This window comes from Callospermophilus lateralis, chromosome 3, assembly GCF_048772815.1.
Source record: "Callospermophilus lateralis isolate mCalLat2 chromosome 3, mCalLat2.hap1, whole genome shotgun sequence".
NCBI classification, from domain to species: Eukaryota; Metazoa; Chordata; class Mammalia; order Rodentia; family Sciuridae; genus Callospermophilus; species Callospermophilus lateralis.
Window position 1 is genome coordinate 3,599,304 of NC_135307.1, and position 13,205 is coordinate 3,612,508.

The 13,205-nt window shown below is 45.4% G+C and overlaps 1 protein-coding gene across 14 annotated transcripts in view; it reads right to left on the bottom strand.

Annotated features, from left to right (window-relative positions):
- The window catches only part of Klc1 (kinesin light chain 1), a 55,704-nt gene that overhangs the window by 23,585 nt on the left and 18,914 nt on the right, over positions 1 to 13,205 (bottom strand). For all 14 annotated transcript variants that reach the window (XM_076849557.2, XM_076849564.2, XM_076849559.2 and 11 more), the window contains exons 2-7: positions 10,031 to 10,292; positions 7,515 to 7,745; positions 4,872 to 4,950; positions 4,187 to 4,412; positions 2,207 to 2,294; positions 1,528 to 1,629 (exon numbers count right to left, since the gene is read on the bottom strand). In XM_076849557.2, the coding sequence (XP_076705672.1) occupies positions 1,528 to 1,629; positions 2,207 to 2,294; positions 4,187 to 4,412; positions 4,872 to 4,950; positions 7,515 to 7,745; positions 10,031 to 10,291 (987 nt within the window). In that variant the 5' untranslated portion in view covers position 10,292. The remainder of the gene's footprint in view (positions 1 to 1,527; positions 1,630 to 2,206; positions 2,295 to 4,186; positions 4,413 to 4,871; positions 4,951 to 7,514; positions 7,746 to 10,030; positions 10,293 to 13,205) is intronic.

Genomic DNA, 13,205 nt, shown 5'->3' on the forward strand with positions numbered 1-13,205 from the left:
CTCTCGCACACAGTCCCCAGACAGCACACAACCCTGCACCCTTCACACCCCCACTTCTCCCTGCTCAGGAAACTGAACTCACCTATCCAAAATGCAGTTCAAACACTGACCTCCTCTGGAAAGCCATGCCCTAAGCCTGCCCACTCCTCTCCCACTGCTTCATCTACAGATGATGGGCCCCTGGTCCCCAGGTCTGACTAGTGGATGGTGCAACGAGGCAGGGACTCTAACCAAGCAAGGGGCTCTGAATAAATTGAAGAGTAAATATCTGAATAAACTTGGAAGATCTTTTATTTCTTCTTTGAGACAGGGTCTCACTGTGTTGCCCAGAGCCTCCCATCTTAGCCTCCTGTGCAACTGAGACTATGGGTATGCACTGCCACATCCAGCTCAACTGGCAGATGATCTTATAGAGCTCATGATCCTTGCTACCTTTGTGTACTCTGATCTGGACCTCAGCCAACTCAACTGTCCATTTTCTTTTATAAGGTATCATGTGATGACAGCATGACAAAATATCACCTACACAACCAAGCCACGAGCTCCCTTTCACTTTCTCCCCAAAATCCTTGCCATGACTCAAAATTAAGTGATTAATCTCTCAGCATGACTGATAAACAATCACAAAAAATGCCAAGTTAAGCTATTACTTACTCTTAGGTACCCAGGACAGGCCTGACACCAGGTTCCACGGCATCTGGACGCACTCATACAGTGCTGCAGAGACCACCACAGTAGTTTCTAGTTTTAGTTTCTATTTGTTTGTTTTTGGTTTCGGGGTTTTTTTATGTGTGTGTCATGGTGGAGACTGAAGCCAGGGGCATGCTACCACTGAGCTACACTGCCAGTCCTTTTTATTTTGAGAAAAGGACTTGCCCAGGATGGACTTGAACTTGAAAACCTCCTGCCTCAGCCTCCTAAGTTGCTGGGATTACAGTGTGCACCATCACACCCAGCACAGTTCAATATCGAGCACCATGAACTGGAGCAGCCACTAATAAATACCCATGGCACTGACCTGGCCTAGAGCTCCGAGTTGTCTTCAGTCCTAACATAATCACTCCACTTTTTAAGCTGTAAGAGGAACATGGAGTGAACTTACTGAGAAGCACAAACACTGTTCAGTGCAACTTAGGAGCCCCTTGTCTCTGGGCCATTTGGGACTGTGCCATCCTGAACACTCCCCTAAATGGGCCTCACACTCTGACTGGGTCAACGAGGCTCTGTTGGGAAGCTATCTTTTTATTTTTTTCAGAGGGGGACTCGCTATATTGCCCAGGCAGGTCTTGAAATCCTGGGTTCAAGGGATCTTCCTGCTCCAGCCTCCCAAGTGTTGGACTATAGAGTAAATATCTGAACCACCCTGCCCACCATGCCCAGCTTATCAACCTTTATAAATGAGTTATTTTCAGTAAATGATCAGCAATGACCCATCACAGTGCTCTTTCTCAAAATTTAAAACAAAAATCTTTTCAAAACACAAAAAAACTGAATCTCAGAGAATACGAGTTCTTCATTGTTCCGCACCTTTTCTCTGATCTCCAGGGCCCTCTTACACAATGGCTCAGCCTCTTTGTATTTCCCTCGTTTACCATACAGGACAGCGAGGTTATTCAGGGTCGCAGCCACCTGCCAACATAGGAGGACACAAGGACCGTAGGTAAGAGACATCAGGAGCAACAGCCACACACCTAGCAGACCCGGGCATGCTCCACACCACAGCAAAGCACTCATCACTGATGGGAATGTGATTTCAGAACCACAGAACAGTGATTTGCTCACACCACTCACAACACACAGCACAGCAGAACACAGTTCTAAGATTAAATAAATCAACATCAACTTAACCTTGATTTTTTTAAATTTCTCCAAAAGTCACAAATAGATCTCTGCAAATCTGACCAGATTTTAATAAAAAAAAAAAAAAAACAGACTCTTGAGAAACAAATCTAGAAGAGGACATGCAATTTGATTTAGGGTGAGAGAGTATGTCTGGTGAGTCAGGTGAGGAGTAGTGATCCACAAATCAGGAGTGACTGGTACGTGAGCACCAGAGCTTGCCTGCTGCCAGGCAGAGCCCTACCTGTACACCTGGGAATCGGCTCTCAGCCCTCGGTGTTGAGTGTGACACTGGGTGAGCCGGACAAAAATCACACTGGGCAAAAAAAAAAAGTGTAAAAAGATCAAAAGAACCAGATATACAAACCGCAGGGTGATCCTTGCCCAGCGTCTTCTCACGGATGGCCAAGGCATCATTCAGCAGATTCGCTGCATCTTTGTATTTGTTCTGATCCCTGAATCAAAAACACATCATAAGTGTCCCGGTGTGGGTTACTAAACCCACCCAACTACCTACCCACCCTCCTACCTACCAACATCCTTACCCACCTACCTACCCATCCACCCACCTACCTACCCATCCACCCACCTACCTACCTACCTAATGGTGCTGGCACTAGACCCAGGGCCTGATGCATGCCACACATGTACGTGTTCTAACACTGAGCTATAGCCAGTCTCCTAACTCCTTTTAAATGTAATTTTGGAACTATAGAAATTAAAGTTAAGCTCCAAATATATAATTCAATATATAGAAAAATATATATGTATATGTGTATGTAGTATGTGTGTGCAGGTATGTGTGTGTGAGTATATATATAGAGAGAGACATAGATATAGATAGATATAGATATATATATATGTGCGTGTGTGTGTTTTGTTGTTGTTGCTGTTGTTGTTGTTAAAACAATCTAGTTGTGACAGAAAAAGAGAAAAATTCATGCACTGGGGCAAGGTAAGCTCTGGGTCACACCTGACTAGTTTCTGAACTTGGCCTCTCCTCTAGACCATGGAAACAACACTGCTACCTTGCCCTACTGTGCTACGTGGGCCAGCAGCCCCACACAGAATACCGGAGGCAGTCTAAAAAGGGTGGAGCCCACGTTTGGCATGAGTAGGAATGGACTTCAACATCCAAGCCAGGCCAGCCAGCAGCATCAACACAGCTGGAGCTTGCTTGTCCAAAGGCCAGACCCACCCAGACCCACCTGGCCAGGAGCTTTAGGAGCAGGGCCCAGCATAGTGGGACTTGAAGAGTCCACCAGAAATTCAGATGCAAAATGAAAACAAAGGCAGAACTAAAAGCATTAAAATCCTAAGAGAAGAAATGGGCAAGTCACACAGAAATTCACAGGAGAATATGCATGACTCAGAAATACCAATTAAAACAAAAAGACAGTTGACTAACACCACCCAGATAGGAGATACTGCAGCAGGAGGACAAACAGCACTGTCCCCTGAAAAGTAGTTCAGCAGTATGATTTACACACTGGCCCATCTTAGGAATTCACTCTAAAAGCACAGGGGCATTCCAAAGCAATCCCAGCTACTCAGGGAGGCAAAAAATAGGGGGATCGTATATTCAAGGCCAAGCTGGGAAGTTTGGTGAGACCTGTCTCAAAATAAAAATTAAAAAAGGGCTGGGATTGGGCTGGGACTGTAGCTCAGTGGTAGAGTGCTTGCCTTGCAGGTGTGAGGCCCTGGATTCGATCCTCAACACCACAAAAAAAAAATAAATGAACAAATAAAAATATTGTGTCCATCTACAATTAAAAAAAATATTAAAAAAAAAAAAAAAAAAGAACTGGGGTGTGGCACAGTGGTAGAATGTTTGCCCAGCACACACCATGCACCAGTCCCTGGGTTCCATCCTCAGCACCACCAAAAAAAAAAAAAAAAAAAAAAAAAAACCAAGGCTGACCCAGGTGGATAAACACTGGCAATGCCTATTCCAGCTTAGTGAGACCCTTGCCACAGAGTTCACTAAATATTTTGTATGTAACCCCTGGCTATTTGAAGAGAAGCAGATGATAAGATTGGAAAGTAGCTCACACAAATTTATAAAACATATTTTAAGGGGCAAGCTGATTAAAAAGTTATCTTCAGATAGGCAGGGAGGCACATGTCTATAATCCCTGCAGCTTGGGAGGCTAAGGCAGGAGGATCACAAGTTTGAGATCAGCCTCAGCAACTTAGTGAGACCCTAAGCAACTTAGACCTTGTCTCAAAATGAAAAACAGAAAGGGCTAGGAATGTGACTCAGTGGTTAAATGCCTCTGGGTTCAATCCCCAGTACCAAAAAAAGTCATCTCCAGGTACAATTCAGCATAGAAACCTAAGGACTAGCCTGTACACCAGGGCCAGGATGTTGAGCATGGTGGCCACATCAGGGTGGTCATGGCCTGAAGTCTTCTCCAGATCCTCCAGGGCCTGTTTGCAGAGCGGCACAGCCACCTCGTAGCGCCCCTGCGAGGCATACTGGATCACCAGGTTGTGGAGTGTGCGTAGCCGCGCCGGGATCTCGTAGCCACCCTGCTGGGCAGCAGCGGCAGCACTGCTATGCTGCTGCTGGACTGCACAGAGAAAGCACAGTTCAGAGGGCTGGCAGGACAGCTACACAGAAGGCAGTTAGTTTGACATTTTTCCACTACCTCTGATTCAAGTTAGCTCTATGCCAATTCAACCTGCAAATATCCCCTGGGCAAGATGGGAAAGAACCTCAGCCTGACAGGGACGGTGCCCTGTCTGCTGCTAATTGCATCAGACTTCCTGGCTGTAAAACTGATAGGAAGAAGTAACTCCAACCTCTTCTACCTGCAAGGACCCGCAGGCCACACCTGCGCCATGAGTGTACATTTGGTTCTTAGGGTCCAGCCTATGCACCACCATAGCCCCAAACACCTTTAGGGGACAAAAACAATCGAGTGTGCTGAGGCTTTTGTGCTACGGCTCCCACTGACTGTCAGGAGCATCCTCGGAGAGAAAGTGAACTCCAGTAGACTGCATGATGAACCACACTACTCGCCACTCACTTCCTTGGCCTGGCTCGTCCTCGTCATTTGGGAAGAGATCATCCAGGGGCTCTTTGGAAGAATCAGTGTCCTTGTCCTCCTACAAAAGAGACCCAAAGCATCTCTTATTCTACAGCAGTAGACATCCTGCCTGAAAATCTATAACATAAAATTCATTTAACTAAAAATCTTAGGAGAGATTGGCAGTGTTTAAGCTCACATAGAGTCACCAGCCATGTGGCTCACCTATCAGTTCAACAGAATAATGAAGTGCTCGAGAGAGTAGACACCAGAACACTTAAATACAGGCCAGGGTTTGATAAGACAGACAGCTACACTTCTCTGCCTCCAATTCTTCACCTGTGCTCTAAGGCGGCTCCAGCAAAGCAGAGCAAGGCTTACTTGAAATAAAATCTTATTTGCAAACAGACTACTATGGAGAACCTCCATACAACCACATACAAGCCACACCTTGAACTCTCTGTTTCTACCCACCACTGCTCCACTGCAAGAGCCCAGAGAGCAGGTGGGAGCTATCGGTCTCTGCTCTATGATTCCGCCTCCCCACAGACCGCTGGTAGTGCATCCTGGATGAGGGAACAGATAGTGGCTGGCCCAGGTAAGGTGTTAGCAGTCATTGGGCAGCAGACACTGCTGCTGGGAGGTGAAACCTGGTAAATTCACGTACTTTTAGAGTGTACCTCTGGGAGTACAGAATCCAAACATGACACAGACCCAAACTGGCTAAAGTGGCTGGGCCGCACTAAGACACCAAGGTCACTAGAGACAAAAAATGACTGAGGGCTGCTGCAAATGAATGAGGGCTAAAAAGTGGGGACAACAGTGTGCAACACACAGTCCCAAACTGGATCCAGGATGCCGTGACAATACGACGGGAAAGACACTGCTGAGACAATTAGCAGAGAGGAATCCAGGCTGCAGAGTAGAAAAAGTGCCCAGTCGTGTTAGAGTGCTTGAACCAGCCCTGGCCCTGGGCTTCTACGGGAGAACAGCCTCACTAGAGAACTGCACCCAGAAGCAGCAGGGGGCAGCGCATGATGTGCCTGCCTCCTACTCCAAAGGTTCAGAAGGAACAATAGCTCATGAGAGTCAGCTCTAAACATGTCTTCTCCAAGTCTGAATTTTTTTCAAAATAAAGAGCTTAAAGTCTTTGAGAAGCCCCCTTTCTCAACACTCTTCAGTGTTGCAGGTAAATCACTGGCTGACACCATGAACTTTTATTCCCATAGCAGTCTAAATCAAAACATCTGATTCCCGCCTTGACCTAGGAGACCTAAGGGGGACAGAGTAAGTCTAACAAATCAGAATGATATCACCTCAACTATTTCCCCTGGGGACTAGAGCTAGAGGAGCCAAAGTGTGAGGCTCATGATACAACGCGTGTCCTCATGAGAAGAGGACCCAGTGAGTTGGTTTATATGTATTCTTTCCACCCACCATGCAAGGGCAAGCAAGAAGGTAACTGCGAGGCAGGAAGAGAGCCCTGACCAGAACAACACTGCTGACATCCTGATCTCAGATTCCCACCTCCTGTGGTATTTTGTCATGGTGACCCAAGTAGAAGGCAAGTGCAGGTTTGCTGGTGTTCCACACAAGGATGCTCCAGGGGTCTTAGGACAAGGGTTCCAACTAGGGACACCAATGTGGAACTCACTGTACACTGATCATGCATGTGACTATGTCTGGCACCCAGAGAGGCATAAAATAAAATCCAGTTCCAAATACTCTGTAAAGTTCTAGAGGTGGGATTCTGGAACAGAGAGGATCTACTACTGGAAGGACTGACAACATTCCAATAAAGTCTACAGTTTACTCAAAAGTAGCATATCAATGTTAATTTCTTGGTTTTGAAAAACGAATGCTGGGGCTGGAGCTGGAGCTCAGTGATAAAGCGCTTGCCTCACATGTATGAGGCACTGGATTCGATCCTCAGCACCACATAAAAATAAATAAAGCTATTGTATATTCATCTACAACTAGATAAATATTTAAAAAAAAAAAAGAAAAAGAAAAACGTATGCTGATATAAAATGTCAAGGTTGGAGAGAACTAAGTAAAGGGGATTGGGGAATTCTCTTCACTGTCTTTTCAACTATTCTCCCAATCTAACATATTATTCCAAAATAAAAAAGAAGCTAACTGAATCAGAAATAAATGGTGGAAGAAAAATAATTGAGAGTCGGATGAATACTCAAAGAGAGCCAACATAAAAAAGAAACAAGACCCCTGAGGCACCCTGACATTCCAGGAAGGGAAAGGTGAGCTGGCTAGGGAGGCCTAGGAGGCACAAGAGAGGCAGCAGGAAGACCTGGCAGTGTCCTAGGCGGGCATCAAGGATGAGGTCAAAGACGAGGTCAAGGACAAGCCCAGAGTTGGACTTCAGATGGTGGTACTGGCCCTGCTGACCCAGCACCAGTGGGTATGGAAGCCAGCCCATGAGGGCAGGGAATGTCAGGAGCAGTGGAGCAGAACTTGGTGATGCAAGGCCTGGTATTTACAAAACGTCCTTTACACTTTCTGATCACTGTTCTAAAAACACACAAGAAAGACATGATAGGACATCTACCCCTTGCTGAGCCTCCATTCACAGCCCCCAGCTGTAGTGCACATCAGCACCATCTCAGGACAGAGCCACTCACTCACCGAGGGGGAAATGTCATCGTCATACTTTTTGAGCTGGTTCATAAATTCCAGGTGTTTCTTTTCTTCCTCCAGCTGAGCCACGGACTGCTCACTCTTCTGTAACTTCTGTTGTGTGTTGGCCAGCTCATCCCGCAGCCACTGATTCTCCTGGCACAGGCGACGAACCTGCGCACGTAGTTTCTGTTTCTCTGACTCAACAGCATTTAGGTGATTTGACAAGGCCATCATAACCTGGACAGAAGAAATACTATCGGACAACAGCCAACAAGAGCCCCTCCTATCCACTTGAGTACCTGAGAGCAGCTCTAACTGACACCTGCAGGTATCTCCTTCAATTCACATGCAATTCAGCCACAAACAACACTCCGGGGTCTAAGTTATCACGTGCTCACATTTACAAAATACACCAATTCTTTTTACATGAGAACACCTCAAGGTGATTATCAATAGGCACACATCTACTCTCTTGACACAGCTGCAATCTACCTCCACATGGGCACTTTCCACATGAAAGCGGGTGTCCCAAGCACAGGTAAGTGAGGGGCTGGTGGTAGAATCAGGAAGGGGGGCATTAGACCTCCTTCCATATACGGGAGGAGTTTCTAGCCACCACAGAGCATCAGAAGGCACCAGCATGTTCACTAGCTTATGTTTGCTGCACAATCTGCTGGCTGCTCCAGATCTCTGCCAGCTGTGTACTCACTGGCACCTGGGGGCAGACCTACCTAAAGCTGTTCTCAGCAAGCTGCAAGGAACATAAAGGCAAAAAAGGGGTGAGAAGCCAGGCACAGCAGTGCACACCCATGATCCCAGTCACTTGGGAGGCTGAGACAGGAGGATTGCAAGTTCAAGGCCAGCCTGGGCAACTCAGCAAGACCCTGTCTCAAAAACTAAAAGGGCTGGGAATATAGCTCAGGGGTAGAGCACCCCTGGGTTCAATCCCTAGTAATAAGGGAAAAGAAAGAAAGAAAAAAAAAAAGCAGGGAGTCAACTGGCCTCAGCCTAGTCCCTCTGCAGATCATGCCCCTCTCCTGTGCCAGCACAGAAACTACATTACTTCTAGGTCTACAACTTGAAACTCAAAGTGGGAAGCTGAGGTGGGAGTATCCCAAGTTTGAAGTCAGCCTCAGCAATTGGTGAGACCCTATCCCAAAATTTAAAAATAAGTAAAAAGGACTGGGGATGCAGCTTAGTAGTAAAGTACCCCGAATTCAATTACCAGTAAATTCATTCATCCACTCCAAACTCCAGGAGGTGGGCTTTTAGTTCCTCCCCTTCCAGCCATCCCAGTACTGAGGACTGAACCCAGCGGCATTCTATCACTGAGCCACATCCCCAGCCCTTTTTATTTTTTGAGACAGGATCTCACTAAGTTGCTGAGTCTGGCCTCAAAATTGTGATCTCTCCCCCTCAGCCTCCTGAGTTGCTGGGATTACAGGTGTGAGCCACTGTGCCCAGCTTCTTCCTGCCTATTTTTTTAAACCTACCATCTGCCAAACTGAAAAAAGGAAGCTCATGTTCACACTATCTTTCAACAACAGAACTTGGGAAATAACAGGGTCACAAAATCCAAAGTTCATGATCTACAACCAGCATTTGTAACAGGGTGGGAATGAAGAACTCTAAAATTGGGGCCTAGATGGTCACTGAAGAACCGGTGGCTCAGCAGCTACTCTTCTGCACCATTACTTCATTATACACACAAAAAGCCGAGAGAGAGCCAAGTTTCAGTGTACTGACTTTAACCTCAGATCTGCTGACAAAGTCAGAAGCTGTCAGGGGTGGGGAAGCGACCAAGACATTTCCAGTGTTTTCATGTCTGTGTGGCACATGACAGAAACAGACCTTTAATCAGATACATAAAGCAATCTGGCCTGGCTATTGCAGAATCTACTGGCTGTTGACCAGCATCCACTCTCCCCCAGCTTCTTGGGCTCATGCACCTGGAACTGTGAGCAAGACAACATTCCCCAGTCCCTCACAGCCAGGGCAGCCACAGAGAGAGGATCTGGCCAATGCACCGTGAGCAGTGTTGCACATGCTTTAAGGGGCAGCCTTGAAGGAGGTAGCATGTCCCTTCTCTCACTTCTGCTGTCTTCGAACAAGATCATGTGGCTGCCACTGGAGTTCCACCTAGTCCCTGAGATGGCTGCCAGCTTGTAGTGCAGCAGGTGGCAGCAGCCTGAGCATCCCTGATGACAGGGCAGCGGCAAAGACCACCTAGGACAGCCTACCTGGTGCTCATTTCATCCATGTCTCTGTTGCTTAAGCTATTGTTTTTGTTGTTTGACACAGGATACCAAATCAAACCCTAAAAGATACACAGGGATACCGCCATGTAAAATTCAAGTATGCTAAAGTGAGTTTTCATTTATATGATAGACACACCTCGACACAAGTAGATCTCTAATATTCTACAGGCATCTTCTCTCTACTTGAGCTAAACTGCCTATTTCAAGACTCCACTCTTCCAAACCATCAAATCCACTTTCACGACAAATGGCTCTTCCACTTACCTGCGCCTCACTCAGGCCGAGCTCTAGCATCTCCAGTGATTTCCGTATCATGTTGGATTTCTCCTCCACCAGGTTGCTCTCATCATCTTTCTTCAGACACTTCAGTGTCTCCAGCAAACTCTGCAAAATGGAGTTGTGCTCATTCTTCAAAGCCTCCAGGCCCTGAATTACTTGCTTGGTCTTGGAGATGATCTCATCCTGTGTAAGCTTCTCCAACTTGTCTTCCTTTATGTACACCATTGTGGACATGTTGTCATACATTCTAGAGGAAAACAGGAGAATCAAATACCTTGTTATAGGCTTCCCTCCTGTGATAGCATTAAACAGAAACATTTGTGAAAACTTTTAAATTACATTTCATAGGTAAATAATACCTGTGCAATTTATGATTTTGAATACTATGTTCTATATTGTTTCTGTTTTGCCTTTGCAGGCCCATTAAATTACTTTTCTGGTTTAATGCCTGAATTCTTTTTTATGGATAAGTAACAGTAACTAAATTTAACACCAAAGATTAAAAGCAGCAAAACATCCAAAGGTCATTTCCAAAACATACAATTTCAGTTAATATTTTATCTGAATATTTGCAAGCTTTATTTTCTTAATGAAATGCAGTCCAAGAAGAAAACCCAGTAGAGGCACAAAGGGGAGTTAGAGGGGCTGGAGAGGACTAGATCATGAGGCCTAAGACCCAGTGATGCAGCAGAACAGTCCATTGTGGCCATGACCAAGGAGGACAAAGTCCAGGGGCTAAAGTAACTCCATGTTGGGGCTGCCATGACACCACCACTGTGAGAAAGAAAGAAGGAAGGAAGGGGCACCGAAATGGAATCAGCCAAGTGCTGGTAATTACTGGCACTAAGCAACAGTGCCTTTTACAGTCTTCTCTAGTTCTGTCTTCAATCTCATAATAAAGCTTAAAAACTGGGTCACATTAAGACCATTTCTGCACAGTAGCAAGGGGCACAGGGGTCAGGTTATCCATCCAAAACAGGTCCTTTGTGCCACCTGCCACTCTCTGAGATGTCAGTGTCTTCACAAACTCTTACAGCCCCAGAACAGATACTGTTACAAATGAGGGGAGGATGCTGGGGTTCGGCTCAGGAAACAATGCTTGCTGGGTGTGAACCTTATACCCTACAGAATGCATAGCACTTAGGACAGCTCCTGGTCCAGGCATCTTCAGGAAAATGGACAGACATAAGTTGAATGAAGGAAAGAAGGGGAAGTAGTGGGTGCAGACCACACATGCACAAGTTTGGGGTGCAAGCTGAAGGTGTTTGAGAACAGGACCATGTGAGCCTCTGCATCACCAATTTATTTCACACTGGAAAAATGATTTTTTTTAAATTAATAAGACAATTCCTTTTGACACTGGGAGGCTACATGCAGGACTATTCAGAAATCTATCTCCTCCACATTAACAAGAGCCCACAGAACAATGAAGGAACAAGGGCAAGCCTTCTCCCTAGCAGCGCATCATCTATTATTATTTTGAGTGTACAGCTACTCAGCATATGGTTTTCCTACTTCACTGTAGCCAAGTACCAGGCTGGACTACAGCACACTGCTGGGCAGTGCTACAGCTCCCAGGAACAGGGGCCCGTCTGTCCTGTGTAATGTACATTACCAGCCTGCCACATGGCATGCCTGTGCTAAATGACTGTAGGAGACAGTTTAGAATTGTTGGGCTTTTTGTTTGTTTTGGTTTGGTTTGGGTGCTGGGGATTATACCCAGGGGCACCCTACCACTGAGCTACATCTCTGGCCCTTTTTAAATTTTTACTAAATTGCCCAGGCTGGCCTTGAACTTGTGGTCCTCCTGCTTCGGCCTTCCAAATCACTGAGATCACAAGCAAGTGCCATAGCACCCAGTTAGGATCAGTTTTCAATGAAATCACACTGCACTAGATTAATAAAATGCTTATCTGACATCTCTAAGGTTCCTATATTGAAAGGAAGGGGTCTCCAGGATTCATGTTCATGGAGAAGAAAAATAAAAATCAAGTCCACCTTCTCCGCCTTTCTCTATCCTTGGCAGCACATGCCTGGTGAAAAACAGCTGGATTTCTGTAGACATACTTGCTACAACTGAGTTTGTTGAACTGATCCAATATTTAGTTATAAAGTTATTCCTTTTCCTGAATTAAAATATCCCTCCTTGTAACTTCTGTCCATTGAGCCAACTTCTTCCCTCTAAAATAAACATAAAACATTTTCTGCCTCATCCATATAACATTTCAAGTATTACATTGCAGAAACAGATATTACCAAGCCTTCCATCTCCCAAGCTCACACCTCTTACCACCCTTAGGTCAGAACCATTTCCATATCTTTCATCCAAGTCACCATGATGTGAACGTACATTCATGCTATGTTTATGGAAGGAAGACAGTGGCATATACATTTATACTGCTTGATATCTCTTGTTTCTGAGTCATTATAACCAAAGGTAGGTCACATGATTGTTAATCAGCTTTTTGTGACTATGACAAGTATCTAAGAAAAACAACTTAGAAAAGATTTATTTTGGCTCAGGGTTTTAGAAGTTTTAGTCCATGGTCAGCTGGCTCCAAGGCAGAAACATCCAGACAGAAGGGCACGGCAGAAGATAGATGCTCAGTTCATGGCAGCCACAAAGCAGAGACAGAAAGCTAGACAGACATTGAAGAAGGGAACATGAACAAGATATAGTCCCCAAAGGTATGCCCCCAGTGACCTACTTCCTCCAACCATGTCCCACCTGCCCAGTTTTCACCTCCTCCCAGTTATCCATTCAAATTATTAATCCAGCTGGGGACTATAGTGCACCCCTGTAATCCCAACAACTCAGGACGCTGATTACAAATTCTAGGCAAACATAGGCAACTTAGCAAGACCCTGTCTCAAAATTAATATATTAGAAAAGGGTTGGAGGTATAGTTCAGTGGTAATAAATACACCTGGACACAATGCCCAGTACTGCAAAATAACAACAACAACATTTAGCCACCTATTAAATGAATTAATTCACTGAAGAAATCAAAGCCCTTATGATCCAATTATTTCCTAAAAGTCCTACTCTGGACACTACCATACTAGGGACTAAGTCTTCAACACAAGAGATTGTGAGAGATGTCCATATCCAATCCATAACAATGATAAATAATATTAAGGAAATTAGCTATTAGAATAA